This window comes from Carassius carassius, chromosome 16 (genome assembly GCF_963082965.1).
Source record: "Carassius carassius chromosome 16, fCarCar2.1, whole genome shotgun sequence".
Taxonomy (NCBI): Eukaryota; Metazoa; Chordata; class Actinopteri; order Cypriniformes; family Cyprinidae; genus Carassius; species Carassius carassius.
Window position 1 is genome coordinate 25,887,926 of NC_081770.1, and position 24,986 is coordinate 25,912,911.

Sequence of the window (24,986 nt, forward strand, 5' to 3'; positions counted from 1 at the left end):
CTTTGGTCTAACCGCAGGCGCTCGCTGCGTCGTACTTCGGGTTCCCGTGGAATCGGCCATAGTAACCTACGCTATCCAGAGGTTCTCTCTCAAAAACCCGCGGCGAATGTGTGCTGTAGCACTATGCGACTCGCTCACTTCAACACGAGGTCAATAAACAATAAAACGGCACTTATCACTGACACTATCCTTGACAGGAAAATTGATATTCTCTGTCTCAGTGAAACTTGGCATAAAGACAATGACTATCTTAATTTGAACATGTGTGCCCCATCTGGATATAAATATATTGACGTGCCTCGAGCTTCGGGTAAGGGTGGTGGCTTGGCTGCAATATTTGTATCTAATATATCAATTGATGTTATTGATGCTCCTACTGTTTCATCATTTGAATGTCTGGTTTTTAAAGTCAATGGTGCTTCACCTATTCTTGTGCTGCTAATTTATCGTCCACCAAAACCTAATCCTTTATTTTTTTCTGAGTTTACTGAGTTGCTGACACTTCTTAGTCCACTCTGTCCGTCTATGGTCTTGACTGGCGATGTCAATTTCCATATTGATAATCCAAACTGTGTCAAAACTGCTACTTTTTTGGACATTTTGGATGGTTTTGACTTTAAACAGCATGTTACTTTTCCGACCCATAGGCTGGGCCATATATTGGATGTGGTATGTTCTGCTGGTGTTGGTATCCAATCTCTGGATAGTATCGACATGAGTATAAGTGATCATAGACTTATTACTTTTGACATAAATGTTATGTCTTCACGATCTATTTCTGAGCGCACTATCAAATTCCGTAACATCAAGCACATGGACTTCACTCTTTTTTCGACTTTTGTCTCTGGGCTTCCCACTACTAACTCCGTGGAGCACTATAATTCCATGCTTTCCTCACTTTTGGATGAGTTCGCACCTGTGCGAGAACGGCTTGTTACTTTTAGGAAACCCTGTCCATGGTTTACCCCGGATTTACGTTTAATGAAAGCTGCCGGAAGACAATTAGAACGGCAGTACAAAAAATCTGGCCTGACGGTGCACAGGCTTCTTTACACTGAACAACAGTCTGCTTACCATTCTGCTTTGAATACTGCACGTAAGAGCTACTATTCAAGCATTATTGGTAACGCTGCAACAAATACTAAATCGCTGTTTAAGACTGTTGACAATCTTCTCAAACCGACTAAGGCCGTTGTTCATTCCTCTGTTGAACAGTGCAATAAGTTTCTTCATTATTTCACTGGTAAGGTTGAGGATATATATAGCACTTTAAATACCATCACTCCTCTTGACCTAGTTAATATCCAGCCTTCAAACTTCCCAACTACTACCTTTTCAAACTTTGAAATGGTCGGAGATGATTTTATTATAAGTACAGTGAAGTCCATGAACTCTACAACCAGTATTTTAGATCCGGTTCCCTGCTCGGTCATCATGAACTGCCTTGCATCAATCTGCCCTTTTATGACTTCAATTGTGAACTTGTCATTGACCTCTGGAATTGTTCCTCCAGAACTAAAAATAGCTGCCATTACACCAGTCCCTAAGAAGAATGGTTGTGATGTATCTGATTTATCCAATTACAGGCCGATTTCTAACCTCCCATTCTTGGCTAAAGTTCTTGAGCGTGTTGTGGCTGTTCAGTTAAATAATCACCTAGCTCTTAACAGTCTCTTTGAACCTTTTCAATCTGGGTTCAGAAGAGGGCATAGTACTGAAACCGCTTTAATTAGGGTCATAAATGATCTTCTTATCACAGCGGATTCAGGTGCATACAGTATTTTGGTCTTGTTAGACCTCAGTGCTGCTTTTGACACTATATGTCACTCTCTTCTGCTTGACAGGCTGGAAAATTGGTTGGGTCTTTCTGGAGCTGTCCTCAATTGGTTTCGGTCTTATTTAACTAAACGTGCCCAGTTTGTTGGCTTGGGTAACTATAAATCAGATACCGTGCCTGTTCGACAGGGAGTTCCTCAGGGTTCAGTACTGGGTCCAATATTATTTAATATTTATATGCTTCCACTTGGGCAGATCATTAGGAAACATGGTCTTGGGTATCACTGCTATGCGGATGATACGCAGATTTACATCACCACTAGTCCTGATGTCCATTGCTCATTAATAGCTTTACGTGGTTGTTTAGCAGAGATCAGTAACTGGATGCATAACAACTTCCTGAAGCTGAATGGCTCCAAAACTGAACTGATGCGGATTGGTACAGTGGCAGCCACACGTAAGGCCGAGCAGATCAGTTTGATTGTTGATTCCTGCACGGTAATCCCCACTTCACAGGTGCGAAATCTTGGTGTCATTTTTGATTCACAATTATCATTTGAAGCACACATAAAACACATCTCTAAAACTGCATTTTTCCACCTGAGAAACATAGCTCGACTTAGACCTTTTCTCTCTTTTGCAGACACAGAAAGGCTTATACATGCCTTCATAACAACTAGGTTAGATTATTGTAATGCCTTGTTCTCTGGCTTTCCAGCTAAATCGTTGAGCAAGCTTCAGTATATACAAAATTCTGCCGCTCGTGTGCTCACTTGTACTTCTCCTCGTGAACACATTACACCGGTTCTTTCACAATTACACTGGCTTCCCGTAAATGCGAGAATTGATTTTAAAATTCTTACTTTAACATACAAGGCACTTCATGGGACTGCACCTGAGTATCTTTGTGAACTCATCAGCCCTTATATTCCATCACGCTCTCTTCGCTCTACTAACTCTCTTTCACTTAACCAGCCATCATGCAAGCTAATGACCATGGGGGGAAAGAGCCTTTTCATATAAAGCCCCTAAGCTATGGAATGTACTTCCTCTGCACGTCAGAAATGCACCAACGTTGGATGATTTTAAAAAGTTGATTAAGTCACATTTATTCAAGACTGTCTTTCTATAATGAATTGTTGTATTGCTTTTGGTGTTTTGTTTTACTTTATTTATTACTTTATTACTGTAGCGCTTTGGGTCTAAGAAAAGCGCATTACAAATAAAATGTATTATTATTATTATTATTAATTAAAATTGTTATTATGTGGAATGCTTCTTTTTTGTGTATGTATACATACAGTATATACTTTTTTGTTAATTTCATAAAACTATAGATTTCAATTGAAAAGTTGTAATAGAGCATGTGAAAGGTTATTGTAATACTACTATACAACCATTTTTGTTCTTTTATTTTTCTATGTAACAAACATTGCTGATTTCCTTGATATTTGTTCCTCAGGTGGAGTGCTGTGTTTTTAAAACCCTGTTTCATGGTAAAAGAAGTTAAACATTAAAAACATGTCTCAAGAAGTTCTTCCACAGGAGTGTGTGTTGCGTGAGTGGCTCCTCAGACGATCCCCTGGCTCCGTCTAAATACAGTCACTATGTCCACATGTGTATGTCATAGACCCAATCTCAGCTTTCAGACATTTACAAAATGTTCACTGACTGAGGCCTTAAATAGATTTATATTTTAAAACATACATTTGTTTGTTTGTTTCTTTTCTTTTTTTTTGTGCTCCAGTACTTTTATGTGGGCCTCTTTACATCCTTCCAAATGTCTATTAACTGCTTTGGGGAACTCAGGATTGTCGTGATAACTCTGAGAAAATCTTCTCGATTATATTGTTCCAGAAAGAGTTTAAATTGTGAAGGGTTTGGGGGAGATGAGGGTGCAACGCCCAACTGTTTCAGACAAGCGCCCACATATGCATCTTCTATGTTAAAGGGCTTTACTTTCTTTGATGCCTCAACTAATTTTTTTGGCAGGTCATTGGAGAAAACATAACCCATTCCCAGTAGGTATGTGGGGTATTTCTGTTCAGGGTACAATTCCTCTGCCACATACCATTTAGAGTTTATGTTTCTGACAACAACCTCGTTCCTCATCAAATGGCCTGTGATGTAGTTCTGTCTGGATGTGTTGGGTGACAACAGCAGGGTCATCAGGTTCTCCAGGTTTATGTACATATCAGAATCAATCTTCATAGCATAAGCTGCTTGAGGGCAACGAGTGGCCAGCCAGTCCATGATCACCATGGTCTTTATGGTCAGATTGAAGTAGGAGTCCACAAAGTTGCTCTGCAGTAAATCTCTGTGTTGTCGACTCTCTTCCTCCAGCTGATGTTGAGCTTCAGCTCCTCCAGTCAAACCCACCAAGAACAGAGTCAGCACTGCTTTTCCCTGCACTGAGCTCTCAGTCCCCCATGTGCTGCGGATGGCGTTACGAGCCTCCAGCTGATGGGGGGCCACAGGGACCATCAAGACCAGGAACGGATCCTGCTTACATTTATCAGGTTCATCCAGGATGAAATGATAGTTGCTTGGATGAGCCACATGATGATAGATAGTTGTACCTCTTGGTTGGATTTGTTGATTGGGCAAAGGTGATAATAAATTATTTTCAGAACGATCAGCCGAAGTGCTTTTAATTACCTTATAATGAGTCAGATTCATTATTTTATTCAACCAGGTTTGAGAATATGCAGTTGTCTCGAAGACATAAGCAACAGCAGACAATAAAAATGCTAATGTGACCAGCAGAATAAATGTCTTTTTAATGTGACGCATAGATAGACCACTATCTTGAGCCAAACTGCAAAGAAAAAAAGAGAAACATATCAAAGATGGATTTCATAGTGAAAAAAAACAGTTGAGAAGTGTTTTTAAATAGGCCTGTAATTCATTTATTTATTTTTTATTTGAAAAAAACAGTATTTAAATTTTTAATTGTAAAATTAGTTCCCTTTCAGTTGGTCTCTCTTGACGTCACGTCGGTGACCGATTAATTGGGATAGTGCTTTGATAGACCAATCTACTTTGAGTGTTAACTAAACAAGCCAATGCACATTGGCATGCAATTACTACGTCCAGCTGCCACTGATCACAGCATGAGTATAAGGCAGCAGGTGCAATGCATAACAGCAAACTGTGTCTAGCTTTGAAATACGAGAACAGCACACTCTCGGAAGCTTTGTGTGTTGGCAAGATGGTGCTTCAGCGCTGGTCATTCCCGAGTCGTGGGTTGTGCACTTCGGGCTGCACTGCCCCCTCTAGTGTTGCAAGAGCCCAAACACATTGTCAGGTACATCCGTCCCCAGGGTTGGTTTGCAGCGTTCGAACTGAGGGATGCATACTTTCATGTGTCAACCCTTCCGCACCACAGACCTTTTCTGCAGTTTGTGTTCGTAGGATGGGCATATCAGTACAAGGTTCTGCGCCTTTGGGCTGTTACATTTTTTCTCCCTCATTTATTGTTCGTGGCTGTTTTTGCCCCATTGACTTCCATTATAACTTCATTTTTTGATTGCAAAGCCATGACAACATAATATCATGCATTCTTGATGGTCGGTGTGTGTGTGTGTGTGTGTGTGGTCTCTCTCTCTCTCACACACACACACACACACACACACACACACACACACACACACACACACACACAATAATTTGCTGTAATACTCCAAATAAATCCATATACAAGCCAGAAACGCACAGGCCTATCTAAAGGGTTAATGGTCCGACCTTGTGATCAACTGTAAAAAATAACAAATTTTGCCTCTTCCCAAAAGAGAAATCCACAAACAATCAAGAATGCATGATTTTATGGTGTCATGGCTTTGCAATCAAAAATATTTGTTATAATGAAAGTCAATGGGCCAAAAACAGCCACAAACCATAAATGAGGGAGAAAAATTTGAAATCTAATGCTGCACAAAAACGAACAATGCGTCAAAGCCAATGTTATAACTAATCTTCGACATGTTCAAGACTGTGATAAAAGGTAAAAAAATTCAAATCAGTGATTTTATGAACTTGGTGATTAAAGAGTTAAGATCTTTGATTTTTTTTTTTTTCATTTATTTTTTAACATTTGGTAGTTTTGATCAGGACTGAGGTTGATTAATAGATTTATGCAAAAAAAAAAAAAATAGAAACAAATATTTATCTGATACATTTTTACAGCAATTTAATTTAGTGGATGTTTTCATCCACGAACATAATGAAAGGTTAGTGAATTTGCTCACAGTGTATTGTGAAGTTTTTTTTTTACATTTTCAAAGCATTTTCCCTGAAATCATTCCATTTGCTGAAATGCAGAGAAAGTTGTGGCCAAAATAAGACTCAACTTTACGCCCTAGTGGACGAAAAGCTCCCCAACAACGGTAAACAATAAGGGTTAACGAAAGTCATGGTGGTGGCTTTTGTTGCCCTCAGAAAATATGGTGTTCACATTCTCAGCAATCTAGATGACTGGCTTACACTAGCACAACATCGGGACCAGTTGTGTGAGCACAGGGACCTGGTGCTCTGGCACCTCAGCCCTGGCCTTCGGGTCAACTGGAAAAAGAGCAAACTCTCCCTGATGCAGAAGATCTCTTTTCTCAGTAAAAAGTTGGATTCAGTCGAACAGACAGTCTTCAGCCACAAACAGACATACGTTGTCTGCAGATATAAGGTATTTCATTGCACTTTAACAAGTAATCTGAACGGCCTATATATTTTAAACGAGCCCTGAGTTTAATGCCACATTTATGTTAGAATGCATCTCCTTCTTGTTTCTGTGGTGGTGCGTCGGGCGCGTCATGAGGCGCACGGTCCAGAACGCTGTATGACGAATGCATCCATTCAACTTTATTCCAAATATATGAACTTACCCGTTTTGAATACTTTATATTTAACGTGTTCTTTTATGTCCAATGTTAGTGTTAAACTGTTGGAGTTTAAATGAAATCTACTATTGATTTTCACCATTGACTGATTTTGTAGAACATTTGGACTGATAACTTCTGTGCGCCGATGCGGCAAATTTGTCACTGGACACGCGATATGACAGTTGCGTGCGACTTAATATGAACTAGCTGTTTTAAATGCAGTATTTTTATATTTAACGTCAGTTTATCAGTATGTTTGAAAGTATATTTTTTCGATTATTGGTGATTCCATAGGCTCTCTATCACGCACTTGTATAGTTTAAAACACCAAATAGTTAAGAATAAAGAGTATTTCTCTTGCTCCACTCATGCACGATAATATCGTGTATCGTCGATCTCACATGCTGATGATATGATGATTTGAAAAATTACCATATCACCCAACACTAGCGCCTACTCTGACCTGATTCCAACAACTAGTGATCCTCGTGTAAGCCCCTCCTTGGCCGATTCCTCTGAGGAAGGATTTACTGACTACTGAGAGATGGGGTACCATGTGGTACTCGCATCCAGACCTTTGGAAACTCCATGTCTGGTCCCTGGATGGGATGCAGAGGTTCTAGGTGACCTAGCCCACTACATAGCGAACACCATCACTTTGGTGAGAGCACCGTCTACTAGACACGCTTATGCTTTGATGTGGAACCTGTTCTTCGAGTGGTGGTGTTCTTGCAGAGAAGACCCCCGAAGATGCCTGATTCTGGTCATGCTTTCCTTTCTGCAGCAAGGGCTGGAGCTAAGGCTGTCTCCCTCCACCCTCAAATTCCAAGTTGCTTCTATTGCTGCGTACCATGACCCCGTTAATGGGAAGTCTTTAGTTAAGCATGACCTGCCAAGCCCCTGCCTACACCATATAGGGACAGAGCACTGGTAGGGGCAGCACCCATGGCACTTTGGTAGGGATTCCAATTCATCGGTAACCAACATGAGTTTGAGAGTGACCGATTGAAAGTGAAAAGTCACTTCACACCGCCACGGTTGCTGTACCACCACTGAGCAGGCGGGTCGCCATCTCGGCTCCTCAGCGAAAACCTGGTATGTATTGCACCTGCTGCCACAGTAATACTCACGCTGTGATCAGCGGCAGCTGAATGCAATAGCTGTATGCCAATGTACGTTGGCTCGTTTAGTTTACACTCAGAGTAGATTGGTCTATTGAAGTGATATCCCAATTAGTCAGTGAGACATTACCCAATTCGTGACTGAGACATTACAATTTGACTGCCAGGATTGTTATGAAGTCTCAAGTCCTAATGTGTTACTTTGTTCCCTGCTTTAATAATACATTTCTTCTTCCTCTGCATCATCTTATATTCATCGTTCAGTTTCCCTTTTCTATTACAAACTGAAAGACACTGAACAAAACAAAGTGAAGTACAACCCGAATTCCGGAAAAGTTGGGACGTTTTTTAAATTTTAATAAAATGAAAACTAAAGGAATTTCAAATCACATGAGCCAATATTTTATTCACAATAGGACATAGATAACGTAGCAAATGTTTAAACTGAGAAATTTTACACTTTTGTCCACTTAATTAGCTCATTTAAAATTTAATGCCTGCTACAGGTCTCAAAAAAGTTGGCACGGGGGCAACAAATGGCTAAAAAAGCAAGCAGTTTTGAAAAGATTCAGCTGGGAGAACATCTAGTGATTAATTAAGTTAATTGATATCAGGTCTGTAACATGATTAGCTATAAAAGCTTTGTCTTAGAGAAGCAGAGTCTCTCAGAAGTAAAGATGGGCAGAGGCTCTCCAATCTGTGAAAGACTGCGTAAAAAAATTGTGGAAAACTTTAAAAACAATGTTCCTCAACGTCAAATTGCAAAGGCTTTGCAAATCTCATCATCTACAGTGCATAACATCATCAAAAGATTCAGAGAAACTGGAGAAATCTCTGTGCGTAAGGGACAAGGCCGGAGACCTTTATTTGATGCCCGTGGTCTTCGGGCTCTCAGATGACACTGCATCACTCATCGGCATGATTGTGTCAATGACATTACTAAATGGGCCCAGGAATACTTTCAGAAACCACTGTCGGTAAACACAATCCGCCGTGCCATCAGCAGATGCCAACTAAAGCTCTATCATGCAAAAAGGAAGCCATATGTGAACATGATCCAGAAGCGCAGTCGTGTCCTGTGGGCCAAGGCTCATTTAAAATGGACTATTTCAAAGTGGAATAGTGTTTTATGGTCAGACGAGTCCAAATTTGACATTCTTGTTGGAAATCACGGACGCCGTGTCCTCCGGGCTAAAGAGGAGGGAGACCTTCCAGCATGTTATCAGCGTTCAGTTCAAAAGCCAGCATCTCTGATGGTATGGGGGTGCATAAGTGCATACGGTATGGGCAGCTTGCATGTTTTGGAAGGCTCTGTGAATGCTGAAAGGTATATAAAGGTTTTAGAGCAACATATGCTTCCCTCCAAACAACGTCTATTTCAGGGAAGGCCTTGTTTATTTCAGCAGGACAATGCAAAACCACATACTGCAGCTATAACAACAGCATGGCTTCGTCGTAGAAGAGTCCGGGTGCTAACCTGGCCTGCCTGCAGTCCAGATCTTTCACCTATAGAGAACATTTGGCGCATCATTAAACTAAAAATACGTCAAAGACGACCACGAACTCTTCAGCAGCTGGAAATCTATATAAGGCAAGAATGGGACCAAATTCCAACAGCAAAACTCCAGCAACTCATAGCCTCAATGCCCAGACGTCTTCACACTGTTTTGAAAAGAAAAGGAGATGCTACACCATGGTAAACATGCCCCGTCCCAACTATTTTGAGACCTGTAGCAGAAATCAAAATTGAAATGAGCTAATTTTGTGCATAAAATTGTAAACTTTCTCAGTTTAAACATTTGCTATGTTATCTATGTTCTATTGTGAATAAAATATTGGCTCATGTGATTTGAAAGTCTTTTAGTTTTCGTTTTATTAAAATTTAAAAAACGTCCCAACTTTTCCGGAATTCGGGTTGTATATATATATATATATATACACAGTACAGACCAAAAGTTTGGAAACATTACTATTTTTTATGTTTTTGAACGACGTTTTTTCTGCTCATCAAGCCTGCATTTATTTGATCAAAAATACAGAAAAAAATGTAATATTGTGATATATTATTACAATTTAAAATAATTGTTTTTAAATTTATTATACTTTAAATTATCATTTATTTATGTGATGAAAAGCTGAATTTTTAGGATCATTATCACATGACCCTTTAGAAATCATTCTAATATGATGATTCATATCAGTTGGAAACAGTTCTGCTGCTTAAAATTTTTCAGAACATGTGATACTTTTTTAGGATACTTTGATGAATAAAAAGTAAAAAAAAAAAAAAGAAGCTATGTTTTTAAAATATAAATATTTTGTAATAACGATATACACTACTGGACAGTAATTTGTTCTTTCTTTTTTTAAATAAAATCAATACTTTTATTCAGCAAGGATGTTTTAAATTGATAAAGTGATTTTGATTTTTGTGTAGAATTTTTTTTTTTATTTTGAATAAATGCAGTTCTTTTTAACCTTTTATTCATCAAATATATTAGACAGCAAAACTGTTTCCAACACTCATAATAAATCAGAATATTAGAATGATTTCTAAAAGTTGTAATAATATTTCACAATATTACTGTTTTTTCTGTATTTTTGATCAAATAAATGCAGGGTTGATGAGCAGAAGAAACTTCTTTCAAAAACATTAAAAATAGTAATGTTTCCAAACTTTTTGTCTGTACTGTATATATTTATACACAGGTTCATCTTAGTAAATTAGAATGTCATGGAAAAGTTCATTTATTTCAGTAATTCAACTCAAAATTATGAAACATGTGAAATTCAGTGCACAAGGATGTCAGTAGTTTAAGTCTTTGGTGATGTTTTTGACTCACATTCAACAAAAACCCACCAATTCACAAAAACAAACATCAAACAACATTTCAACAAACAAATACTTCATAAGTTAAAAAAAAGCATTTTTAGTGAATTGTTGGCTTTCTGGAAAAGTATGTTAATTTACTGTACATGTACTCAAATGCAGCGTGGCATGGAGGTGATCAGTTTGTGGTACTGCTGAGGTGGTATGGAAGCCATGGTTTCTATGGCAGAGGCCTTCAGTTCATCTGCATTTTTTGGTCTCTTGTTTCTCATTTTCCTCTTGACAATAGCCCATAGATTCTCTCTGGGGTTCAGGTCTGGTGAGTTTGCTGGCCAGTCAAGCACACCAACACCATGGTCATTTAACCAACTTTTGGTGCTTTTGGCAGTGTGGACAGGTGCCAAATCCTGCTGGAAAATAAAATCAGCATCTTCAAAAAGCTGGTCAGCAGAAAGAAGCATGAAGTGCTCCAAAATTTCCTGGTAAACGGCTGCAGTGACATTGATTTTCAAAAAACACAATGGAGCAACACCATCAGATGACATTGCACCCCAAATCATCACAGACTGTGGAAATTTAACACTGGACTTCAATCAACTTGGGCTATGAGCTTCTCCACCCTTACTCCAGACTCTAGGAGCTTGGTTTCCAAATGAAATACAAAACTTGCTCTCATCTGAAGAGAGTACTTTGGATCAATGGGCAACAGTCCAGTTCTTCTTCTCCTTAGCCCAAAAAAGACGCCTCTGACATTGTCTGTGGTTCAGGAGTGACTTAACAAGAGGAATACGACAACTGTAGCCAATTCCTTGACATGTCTGTGTTTGGTGGCTCCTGATGCCTTGATGCCAGCCTCAGTCGATTCCTTGTGAAGTTCACTTAAATTCTTGAATCAATTTTACTTGACAATCCTCATAAGGCTGCGGTTCTCTCAGTTGGTTTTGAATTTTTTTCTTCCACACTTTTTCCTTCCTCTCAACTTTATGTTTACATGCTTGGATACAGCTTGGATACATCACTCTGTGAACAGCCAGCTTATTTGGCAATGAATGTTTGTGGCTTACCTTCCTTGTGAAGGGAATCAATGATTGTCTTGAACTGCCAAATCAGTTGTAATTGGTGGGTTTTTGTTAAATATGAGCCAAAATCATCTTAAACTACTTAAACTACTTCAGTCTATGTTTAATACACAAGTTATCAGTCAGTCAGTTATAAGTCAGACTCATTTCAAAGCACATCAAGTTACTAAGACTTTAATAAGATTTTGTATGTAAATAACACAAATAACCTAAGCCAAATAATAATAAAGGAAGAAATTGCTTACCTTTGCCAAATGTTTTTAGTAGCCATTCTGAGGAGTTCAGCTTAAATCTTGCTGCTTCACAAATTCCATGCTGGAAAAGCCTGTCTCCCATACCTAGCAACAGGTTAACTAGAGGTGGAGCTGGGAGGCAACTTTTTTTTGCACCTGTGATACCCTAGTGTAAAAAAAAATAATAATTACTTTATTGTATTTGTAACATTCCCTATTTTAATAGTGCATTACAAATGTACTAACATAAAATTTACTCTCTTTAAATATATAAAAAGTATATTAGCATTGTGCTTTTGCCTATTTTCACAATACAACTTTTAACACTTTAAAACTATTGTAATTTAATATATTTTAAGAGTTTGTTTTCCAAAATGCAATAAACGTTATATACTATATTAGAAGTATCTAATCAACCAATCACAGCGCACCATTCCATGCAGAAAGTAATGGCGGTAACGCGTTCATTAGATGAATCGCATTTGATTATTTGATTTTGTGAACGTGATAATTGTGTAGCTTCTCAATGTTAGTGTTTTTATTAATGAAATTTATGTTTTTGTTAATACAGCACATAGTACTGGTCAACTAAAATGATGGCAAAAATTTGAATCTAAGGGAAATCTCATATAGGAGATTCTAATGTGATGTTTTTCATGTTCTTGTTCATGATGAAATTCTATTTTATTGCTGTAATTGATTTATAGCATTAACAAGATTACCTGTTGAATTCATTTCGGGAGCAAAGATTGAAACATCAAACGAAGCATTTACGGTGACCGGAGCAGACATGTTCGGGTTCACTGAGGCTAGTTTTGTGGAGATAATCGTATGGAAATTATGACATGTATGAGTTGCTACTTTCTCTCGTAGTCGAAGTGTTTTGTGCAGTTCCAGGGAAGACATTGCCATTGTCTCTATATGGCTCTGAGTGTGGCTATCTTCTAACGTTATTTTGTTCCTGAGGGATAAACAGGCTGGCTCTGAGGAAAATTAAGTAATTAGCTGGTTATCTACCATACTGTTATAAGAATATTATTATCATTAGTGGTTTAAGAACTCAGGAGTTTAACAGGTAGCTCAGGTTACGTTAATTTCGAATCTGTAGATACATTCCCAACTTTACCGAACTTTAATGCATAATGCAGTGTTTTTAATCAGTTTTTATATACATAATCGTAGGCGTCATGTAAAAGCTGAAAACATGCTATTTTCCGAGGCGAGATTGGATGAAAATTATGAATTCAGAAACAGATTCATCAGGACCAGCTCTTAAAGTGACGCACGATTTGAAACGTTAGTAACGTTACGTTCGTCGACACTTTTTCCTCTTCAAGCACTGGTTATTACGCTTGTATAATTAAATTCACTTAACTAATATTTAATTGGACTGCATGTTTTACTGTTTTACTTCCAGATATAGTCTCACGGATGGTCTGAAATATCATTTGTAATGTTACAGTCAGTATTTAATCACTTTTGAATAAATTATTTCTGTTGGTTACTCCTTTATATCTGTCTATCGGTTAAGCAAATATTAAAAGTATTTTAAAAAGCTGGTGACTCAACCCATTTACCAGTTAGACCTTGAAATGGTGCATGAAAAACAATGTCTGTAGTGTGTCATCTGAGTAATCTTGTAATAGGGAAAAAGTTTCACAACTTCTGTTTCATGACATGACAGTTTTGATCACCCTTCTAAATGAAAGCACTGTTATTGAAGCTTATAGGTATTATTGATAGACTCACTGATAGGGATGAACAGGTGACGCAGATAAGGTTCAGAACTATGGATATAATACATTTATCAATATATTTCTTTGTATTTTTGTAGATTTCCTAAAGTTTTACATTTACATGCTTTTTTTTTTCTCCTTACAAAAAAAGTTATGTGTGCGGCTAAAACCAAGGGTGAAAGGGTAAGTTGCACAATGCAAAGATGTTCACAGATTACACTTGGTGTTTCTTTGAAAACTCACAACATCAAGGGCTACACAGAAAAGAGGCACAATACCTATTAGCTTGTTGCATAGCATTTTGCACTTACGGTTCAGAAATTACAATGCATTTAAAAGTCACGTCTACCTTCATCATATGCAGTTATCAACAGGAAGTTCCTCCTTTGACCCCAGAGAACTTTATGTTTTCTGTTTACCAAGTCATAGTTAACAGCCACATCATCAACTTCTGCAACGCTCTGAAGTTGATGTTTGCTTCATACTACTGCTTGAACATTTTATACCCAGGAACCCAAGGAGAAACGAAAGAAATTGTGCAAAGGTTAAAATGCACACTCATACACTCACTCTAACACGTATCGCACACTCACATCCACATTTTCTCACATGCATTCTCACACTCACATACAGCCACACATGCATCCACACACTCTTGCCTAACCTAAACTCAGCCATCAAAACCTAACAAAACCTAACATTCCTTTGTCAAAATCTAACTGATGACAAAATGACACATAATTGCATCATATGCATACTCTTTCAGATCAGGGGGAACACACTAGTCTACTTTATATAAAATACTGCATTCTTTGATTTTCACTGTTTATTCAGAAGGCATATTTTCAGGAGGCACATCAGAAATAGGGGTCCATGCATGGCCTCCTCTACCATGACCTTGTCCTCCCCCTCCTCTTCTTCCTCTTCCTCTTGCTCTCCCTCCATCCATGCTTGCAAAGTTCTTGAAATGGCTAAACTGAGGGCTTTTTGTAGCTGGCTGATTGGTGTTCAGTTTTGCAAGTAAGTGCCATCTCAGTTGTGCATTTGAGTGGTAGCAATTACCTGATGTGTATTGCATTTTGGATACATGTGTTTTCCAAATGGCACCCTGAGATTTCATTTTTGTAGTATGCAGGACCAAGTGTATTGCAGAATTGTAACTAGAGTGCAAAGCAGCACTTTTGTTTAAGGTATGGGTACATGTGTTTGAGGTATGGTAACAAAAGCTTCAAGTTGTGTTACTTTAGTCTAAGCAGGGGTCTATAGTGTTCAAGCAACGGGTGAAGACTGTAATCGTGCAGCCCTACAGGCATCCTCACACTCTCATCTTACACAACACACTCTCTTACATTGTCACAACTTTCTCAGTCAGCCTCACATAGAACAATCTCTCACATACTTCTTTATTGCAAACATCCACCACAAGCACGCCCTTTACAAGTTCTTATTCTTCTGCTTTTATTTCAGATATATCCACAGCATATGTTACAGCCCATGTTTTATTACTAAGGATTTTTTTCCATTCAACAGATGCCTTTTTAAGATGAACTCAGAGAAGTGATTGAAAGTGGAAAAGACCATATCGGCAGTTAGTCCAATGGTTTTTTCACTGATTAACAAGATTGCAGAATGGATGGAGTAAAAACTTTGAGTGTCAGATCTTCCTACATTGCCTAGCAGAAATTCTTGACAGTGTCGCAGACTTAAAATACTTGCTGATAATTTGCTTTCATGGTTGAATTATTTTTTTTTTTCATGCATCATCTGTTGTCGAGATGAATTAATCTGTTCACAAGTGGTTCAGTTTTAAGGACAATTGAATTATTAATTGTTATTTGTTTACCAAACTGCGATATTGTTGCAGTTTTGAACAATTATTTTATTGTGTGTTGCTGCAGTTATTAAATTTTTTGAATATATATTTTTATACTGTTGCAGTTATGAACAAACTGAATTTGTAAGTTGTGATCTAATTTTAACTTTTGGGCTTATTTTTTAATTGGAATATTGTTGCAGTATGATGATCATTTGTAATAATATTTTTTTTATTGCAGTTACGGACAAACTATTGGAATATTGTTGCAGTTGTGCTATAATCTTTATACTTGTATATTGTTGCAGTTTTGAACAAAGAATATTAGTAAATTGCAGTCCTGAACAAACTATCGGTATATTCTTTCAGATAGGTCAATAAATTATTAAAACACATTTTCGCACTTACAGCTGATTATTTGAATTAAAGAAGTGTTCAAATTTTATGATAATTTAATGTTTTTGTTTTTTTTCTTAACTTTCCACAATATTTATGTAAAACATCTTATTTAACATTAAAAGCTGAAGAAAATACAGAAAATCTCATGTAAAGTTACAGCAAAAAAACTGTATTTTTGAATAACGGAAAATTACCGTTACTTAATTTGCCCGCTTTTTTATGGTATTTTTCCAGCACCCCAGCTGTCGGAATTTTAGTTTTTTTTACAGGATTTTTTCTACAGTTTAGATGCAAAGGAAATAAAGAATGTGGGACAACATAGAGCATGTAAAAGAGTTGCATGAAAGAGAGAGAGGGAAGCCATCTGAATATATAAAACTAAATTCACAAATGAACTACTTGAAGGATAAAAAGTGTAGAAGGTGTCAAAAAGGGCACATTAGGAGAGTCTACAAAATGGAAAAGCAAAGACGCATGACACACAGACAAGTATAAAGTGAAACGTAAATCTGCCAAAAAAAAATTAAACAAATACAAGTTCAGTACGGATTACTTTTCCTGCCTGAATCTGCTTTATCTGCTTCCACAGCTCATAACAAGCGACTGTTCTTAAAAATACATTATGAAAGACATCAAACAACAGCAGCCGGACTACGTGTTCAAAACGGAAGGTGTGCATTGTTTGAATGTGAATGGCAGAGGAATGCTATTAAAAAAAACCCTGGACATGTGCCTAAAATCACAATCAAAGACATATCTCCAAAATTGATTTGGGCTCGCCCAGGGCCTTATGCAATTTGTTCCAAAGTGGAGGTAGAATTGGAGTAAAACATTTTTTAACAAAGGTAGAATGGAGTGAATGGGCACAAATACCAGCAAATTGACTACCACAAACCTTAGTAAATCATGTTGAGTGATTTATTTAAATATTATCTGGCTCTGAAACTGATGATAACTCATTTTGCTATGAGTTAAATTTATTACTAGGGCTGCACTGATACTTTTGCTTCTGTAAAAATGCCCCGATACCAAAAGCCACACAGCGTGTGAACAGATGCGTGTCCAGAAAAAGAAACCCTGACAACAAAACAACAGAGAGTAGAAGGGAGTTATAAGAAATGAAGCATGACTTGAGCGCGCGGCTGCACAGGTGCACGATCTTGAGTGAATATCTCACAGACATCACTGGAAAGTTGGTAGTTCGGTCGGATATTAAAAAAAGAAAGCAAGCAAAACATTGCACAAGTTACTAAAGTTATTTGATTGTGAGGAGAGAGAGAGCAGCATTATACTTTTGCATTATACCTTTTAATGCTGACAACCATGTTATTAGCTTGTCATGTGTTTTAATATAAATGAGATGCATGTATTTAAGAACAAGTCTGATCACTGTGAGAAAATGTCCCCACCAAAAGACTTAATATGCACAACTATATTAAAAAAAACACACACAAAAAAAAACAGGCTTACATAAAAGAACAGGCTTTTATGTTGCTAAAGAATAATCAGTCCAGTGTTGCATGGCTTACTCCAAGTAATACTGGGTTTAGAGGCTGACAAAGCAGCAGGCCAAAAAGGGCAACTATGGCAAAAATACCAGGAGATTACATATAAGGCCCTTATCCTTTTACTAAAGATCCGTAAAAGCATCAAATTCTTTCTAATTTCTTAAAAACAGTAGAAAATATTCAGATGGCATTCAGACTCACTGAATGATATTCAGATTCAGTAGTGGCACAGGAATAACTATTTCATAATGTCTCAGAGAAAAGTGATAAAGGAGCAGTCAGTAACTTCAAATGGACCTGTTTAGACCTATTTATTACTTCAACAGTAGCAAAAGGATGAAAAAAAGCTATCAGGCTGTGATGATACTATAGAGATGAAATCAGGTATTATACAAAGAGTGCAAGACAACTGGTCAAACAGGATATAATCTTTATAATAGTTCATAAGTTTATCATAGGCCTGTCCAGGAGATTCTCAAAAGTCATTTACTCATTTATCCATAACAGCTCTCAGGTGATTTCAGGAACCGGTGGGTGAAGACATAAATAAACAAATTGTTTTCAGGATTGTTTGAGGAGTAGAATGTTCAAAAGAAGAGCATTTATCTGAAATATCATGTTTTGCTGTCACTTACTGTCACTTTTGATCAGTTCAACGAATCCTTTCTGAATAAAAGTATTCATTTCTTTAATTTCTTACCATCCAATAAAATAATTTAAATTCTTATAATGATACAAATAATAAATGTTTCTTGAGCAGCAAATCATCATATTAAAATGATTTCTGAAGATCATGTGAAGAAAAAAAATATTATTTTTTAATTGTAATGATATATCATTATATTACTATTTTTTTACTGTACTTTGGATCAAATCAATGCAGGCTTGGTGAACAGAAATGACTTTTCAACAGTAATGTACGTCCAACAGAATAATTCTAGAATTATTTACAAATGTAGTACTTATTATTTTCCCTAAAGACAACTGGATGATTGAAACTTTGTGATGATGTTTGTTCCAAAAGGCTTGTTTAAATGCAAGAAACTAGTTTATTAGATATTAAAATTATAAATTGTGACAAGACTAGCTGGGATTTTTCAATGATTTCAGTGCAGTTTACATAGTAATGTCTAGTAGATGATGGCAAGGGACTGTTATGAGTTAGTCTGTCAGTCTGGAGACTATTCAACCATTTCAGTCTAAAACTCTGCTTTATTCAGTAACTAACTATGGCTATCAATATGTCAATCATAGCTATTTCAAGAGTGAATCCTGCATTTATACGCCAATGTAATTCCCTAAAATTGGCAGAGTGTATGTGGCTGTTGGTCTTTAGCAGCATGAATAACAAGTTTTATACAATTCTGAATAGATTATATATAGAACAGAAACCTCACAACAAACTCTCCCTTTACAATTGCTAAAAAGTTGTCAGTCATCTTCATTGAGATCTCTAGCACCCCTGAACCAGGCCTAATTATAATTTACGAAATAGAAAAGTCCCAACATGGAGTTGATAAATATAGTGGGAAGATATATTTATAGAGAGAGAGAGAGAGAGAGAGAGAGAGAGAGAATTTCCCCTCAAAAAAAAAGCTTCCTCTTCCCGACTGCGAGTGGTGGTTTATTGTTCTCCTTTTTTCTTTTTTCTTTTTTTGCTGAAGAAAGCTTCACTGGAGCGGTGCCAATCAAGCAGCGTTTAAAATTTAAAGAGACATGAGAAACAAACGTAATATAAATGATTGTAAATAATGAATTCACAAAATTTACCATATCCATTGCATGAATTTAATCACGTTTGTCATTTTACTCAAATAAAAATATCTGAGGCACCCCCAAGTCTATTTTTTACTTCTAATGGGGAGGGGGGGGGGCCCTTATGCCTTAAATGCACCCCACCCACCTCTTCAATTCGAGCACTGGTTATATTGTTATAATACAATACAAAATGCTCTGCTTTTGCACACAAGGTATTTGTTAGATGAATATGTCTGAAGACGAATATCAAGTGTATTGTTATTTCTGGCAGGTCACATTAGTCAAGCTTGCATCAGCTGATCCCCATCCACCTTTAGGAATATGACACCTACAGTATATAAGCATTCATAAATAAGGTTCATCGGTATTATCAGCAGTTTTCACATTGCTCAATAGCTCATTAAATGGCTAATTCAGCACACATATCACCATCTTCACTAGGAATCAGAATTTACAGAAGTGGAATTTGTTTCTTCAATGGACTTATAAGAACATAAAAAAATCAAGTACTTTTGTGCTTTCACTCAAGTAAAATTAAAAACGGATCTGTACGTTTACTCAAGTACTTGATTTGTGTACGTCGTCCACCACTGCCAGCGGGACAATGATCACAAACACAGCCAAGGAAATTCTTAAATGGTTTCAAGGAAAGAAAGTAAAGCTGCTAGAATGGCCCAGCCAATCACCTGACTTGAAGCCAATAGAAAATCTGTGGAAAGAACTAAATATTAGAGTTTATACATAGAAGAGGCCCATGGAAACTTCAAGATTTGAAGACTGTTTGTGTGGAAGAATGAACCAAAATCACACCTGAGCAATGAATGCGTCTAGTTTCTCCAGACAGGAGGACTCCTGAACCTGTCATTACCAACAAAGGCTTTTGTATGAAGTATTAAAATAGATTTCAGTAAGCATGTTCAATACTTTTTCCCCTGTGTCATTCCATTTTATTACAAAGAGCTTAGTTTCTGAACTTATCATAATTCTTATTTTTATTGTTATTATTATTATTATTTGTGTGTATGGATTACTTGGGTTGTTACCGACAACTGGTGAAACTGTCATGTTAACAGCACCTTTAGAAATATATTTACTGAGAAAAATGGTGACGTGTTCAATACTTATTTTATTCTGTTAATGCACATCAAATTAGATATTACATTGTACAAAATGAGATGGTCTAAAATGCAAATCCTCATTCTGGTTTTATAAAATCAAGTATGCAGCATCCTGACCTGTTCCCTGACCTTTTCCACCTAAACACAGTAGTTTTTTTATAAATAAATAAGTCAAAGTAGTTGAAGTAGTTTCTTTAAATCAAGAAACAAAAAATTGTATGATCTGTATAATCTGTATTTTTTTCCTTGTAGTTTTATGCATCAATGAAATGCATATGAAATACGCAGGTATTTATGCACAAAACTATATATATACAGTATATATTGTTGTCGCTGATAGCCTGGTGGGCAAGTGCTCAGCCTGTATAACTTTGATGCATTACAGGCGTCTCAAGTTTGAATTCCAGTTCAAGGATCTTTCCTGTTTATCTTTCTTCCACTTCACTTCCCGTCTGCTCTCAACTGTCTTATCATAAAAAAAGGCGAAACGCCCAAATTAAATATAAAAAAATAAATTAAAAAATTGGTGCCACACAATGTGGCTGCTAATTGTGAAAAACTTAAAGGCATAGTTCACCCAAAAAATGAAACTTTGATGATTATCTGCTCACCCCCGGGGGCATCCAGGATGTAGGCGACTTTGTTTCTTCAGTAGAACACAGACTGCAATAGTTTGAGTTCAAAATCTCAGTTTAACAGTCTTGTGTAAGTAGATAGGAATCATGACTTTTGGAGTCCAAAAACATACACAAACAAAACCAGATTAAACACTGTCATTTAAACACTCAATGGTGTCAGTGATTTGCATACTGAAACAGGAAGTGTTTGACTGATGAAGATAGGTTCATACAGGCAAGCAGAGGTGGAAAGAGCACGAAAATATTCTACTCAAGTAAAAGTACCATTACATTCATGAAATTGTACTTAAGGACAAGTAAAAGTACAACCCGAATTCCGGAAAAGTTGGGACGTTTTTTAAATTTTAATAAAATGAAAACTAAAGGAATTTCAAATCACATGAGCCAATATTTTATTCACAATAGAACATAGATAACGTAGCAAATGTTTAAACTGAGAAATTTTACACTTTTATCCACTTAATTAGCTCATTTAAAATGCCTGCTACATGTCTCAAAAAAGTTGGCACGGGGGCAACAAATGGCTAAAAAAGCAAGCAGTTTTGAAAAGATTCAGCTGGGAGAACATCTAGTGATTAATTAAGTTAATTGATATCAGGTCTGTAACATGATTAGCTATAAAAGCTTTGTCTTAGAGAAGCAGAGTCTCTCAGAAGTAAAGATGGGCAGAGGCTCTCCAATCTGTGAAAGACTGTGTAAAAAAATTGTGGAAATTTTAAAAACAATTGTTGCGGCAATCCGCCCGTTGCCACGCCTCTCGTTACACGGAAATGAACGGCAGGTGAAGTTTGTTTCAATCAGCGTGACGTGCACCTTGGGTTTGAAATGGTGCTCGCGCTGCTCTTTTCATTGTGTACACTGTGAGCAGCGTGGACGCAGTGGGAACGTTGGGTCAAAGATTTGATTTTAAACTGCACGGGATCGTTTGATTCTGAAGAGACTGCCGGTAAATCTAAATGTTTACATTTGCGTGTGGTGGCTTTGTGTGGATGTGCATGTTATGGACTTAGGTATTTATTATTGTTATTTTGGTATCTGTGATTAGGTTAGTGTTTGAATTGTTGAGCCCAAATGCCTAGCAGTGAACAGTTATTTTAAAGTATATTGTCAGGAAATTATTCACATATTCAATTTGCTAAAATTAATGGTCTGTCTGAAATTCACTGTCTAGAAATGTGTAATCAATTCACTTGTTGGAATATTTATTATGGTAAAAATGGTTTAATTCCCTTCTAATGAAATGCAAATCCAGTGATTAAAAGCTAATTCTTTAAAACGTATTTGCTATGGTGTAGAATAGTATTAGTAAAAAGAAATAGTGTTATGCTAACGCTTACAGAATTAAAACGGTGTTATTAATGTACGATGTGAAATTGTGGTGGTTTAACTCATGTACATTGCTGTAAATATTTACACTGCTTTGTGTGTGGGTTTAAAGGTTTTTCACCTACTGGAACATACAATAAATTGAGAAAAGGCAACTTAAGTCTCATTCTTGAGTGGAACCCAGTGTTCAATTCAGAAGTAAAGAACCCTTGTCAAGTGGGGGACCCGTGCAGCTTGCAAACACTTGACAACAATGTTCCTCAACGTCAAATTGCAAAGGCTTTGCAAATCTCATCATCTACAGTGCATAACATCATCAAAAGATTCAGAGAAACTGGAGAAATCTCTGTGCGTAAGGGACAAGGCCGGAGACCTTTATTGGATGCCCGTGGTCTTCGTGCTCTCAGGCGACACTGCATCACTCATCGGCATGATTGTGTCAATGACATTACTAAATGGGCCCAGGAATACTTTCAGAAACCACTGTCGGTAAACACAATCCGCCGTGCCATCAGCAGATGCCAACTAAAGCTCTATCATGCAAAAAGGAAGCCATATGTGAACATGGTCCAGAAGCGCCGTCGTGTCCTGTGGGCCAAGGATCATTTAAAATGGACTATTTCAAAGTGGAATAGTGTTTTATGGTCAGACGAGTCCAAATTTGACATTCTTGTTGGAAATCACGGACGCCGTGTCCTCCGGGCTAAAGAGGAGGGAGACCTTCCAGCATGTTATCAGCGTTCAGTTCAAAAGCCAGCATCTCTGATGGTATGGGGGTGCATAAGTGCGTACGGTATGGGCAGCTTGCATGTTTTGGAAGGCTCTGTGAATGCTGAAAGTTATATAAAGGTTTTAGAGCAACATATGCTTCCCTCCAAACAACGTCTATTTCAGGGAAGGCCTTGTTTATTTCAGCAGGACAATGCAAAACCACATACTGCAGCTATAACAACAGCATGGCTTCGTCGTAGAAGAGTCCGGGTGCTAACCTGGCCTGCCTGCAGTCCAGATCTTTCACCTATAGAGAACATTTGGCACATCATTAAACTAAAAATACGTCAAAGACGACCACGAACTCTTCAGCAGCTGGAAATCTATATAAGGCAAGAATGGGACCAAATTCCAACAGCAAAACTCCAGCAACTCATAGCCTCAATGCCCAGACGTCTTCACACTGTTTTGAAAAGAAAAGGAGATGCTACACCATGGTAAACATGCCCCGTCCCAACTATTTTGAGACCTGTAGCAGAAATCAAAATTGAAATGAGCTCATTTTGTGCATAAAATTGTAAACTTTCTCAGTTTAAACATTTGCTATGTTATCTATGTTCTATTGTGAATAAAATATTGGCTCATGTGATTTGAAAGTCTTTTAGTTTTCATTTTATTAAAATTTTAAAAACGTCCCAACTTTTCCGGAATTCGGGTTGTACCAGTCTAAAAAACTACTCGAGTAAAAGTAAAAAGTATCTCATTTAATATTACTCATTTACATTTTACAGAGGGAGGCAAAAACGGGACAGACCAAGAGCGATAATTAAACACATCTGATCCAGCTGATCTAATCATTCAGGCTTATCTGAAAACTACATGGTATGTGTGTTTGAGCAGGAGCTGAGTTTGACACCCTGGGATAGGCCTGTAAATCTCAAACCAGTTGTTTTTAATTAAAGGAATCAGTTTTTTAGAATAAAAAAAAAAAATAATCAGTATCAACAAAATTACATTTTTCAGTGCAGAGGAAACACAGAAGCGTCATTGGAAGTGGGATTCCAATGTATTTGCCCGCTGTTTAATGCAGGACATGAATGCATTTAACCTGCAGTTACAAATGCAGAAATAATGTTTTGATATATAAGACATACAATGTTAAATACTCATTTGAAAAAAAAAAATATAAAAAATAATAATAATAAAACCATAAGATAAGTCAATAAGTGAGTCATTGATTGAACCAAATCATTTAAACTGGTGATTCATTCAGGTACGAAACACCGTCATTGCGAAACCTGTTTTTGGTAACAGTTTATGGGAGAGGCTCAAAACGGTACCATGGTGGCTGTGTTTGGAATTACTTTTGTTTTCGAAATAGAGCAAAAACAGGCAATATGCTGTCTAAAGAAATCTCAAGTCTCTTAATTAACTTCTTATTCATTAAACTGTTGTATTGTTATTAATATAATAATAATATGTGTGTAATCACGCTGATTTCTGAAGGAAAACACAGAACTCTTCGTGTGATATTGATTTACTATGAAATGATTTAAATGTATAAATATTCTGCCCCTATATGTTCAATTTTGTGATCATTTTAAATGCATTTAAACAGACTAGACACACTCTATATGCACGCGCACTTGTCTGATCTACTAGACTTCACCGCACTCTGTAGAAGTGCTTTGTTTGTTTTTTGGCAAAATACTGATAACGTCAAATCAAACATTGTTAAAATAGCAACTACGGTATTATCACAGGTGATATATATCACACACGCTAATTTGTGCAAACCCTTTTGCTAAACTGTCAAAGCTTTATTTTAATCACCAATGCAATGAAGTATTTCTCTTACCTCTACATGCTTGCAAAGGGTTGATGTCAAGATTTTATAAGCTGCTTGTTTGGTCTTTCCACGACAACACAGCTTACACTGAATAATAGAGCATAAGGCCAGGGCTTCACCTCATTTCCTTCCTGAGTTTAACTTCAGCAGAATACAACGGGGTTTCGTTTTCAGCTGGGGATTTGTTTTAGATGACAGCACAAGAAGCAAAACATTA

At 37.1% G+C, this 24,986-nt stretch overlaps 2 protein-coding genes across 2 annotated transcripts in view; both read right to left on the reverse strand.

Annotated features, from left to right (window-relative positions):
* LOC132160039 (beta-1,3-galactosyltransferase 2-like) overlaps nucleotides 1-24,986 on the reverse strand; it is a 35,410-nt gene that overhangs the window by 1,031 nt on the left and 9,393 nt on the right. The gene's annotated exons all lie outside the window — the stretch shown is intronic.
* LOC132160036 (beta-1,3-galactosyltransferase 2-like) lies at nucleotides 3,512-24,890 on the reverse strand. Its single transcript, XM_059569731.1, has 3 exons — nucleotides 24,779-24,890; nucleotides 11,926-12,079; nucleotides 3,512-4,594 (listed from the first exon to the last, which is right to left on the reverse strand). Exons 2-3 carry the CDS (start codon nucleotides 11,949-11,951, stop codon nucleotides 3,529-3,531), a joined length of 1,092 nt encoding a protein of 363 aa, XP_059425714.1. The 5' UTR covers nucleotides 11,952-12,079; nucleotides 24,779-24,890; the 3' UTR covers nucleotides 3,512-3,528.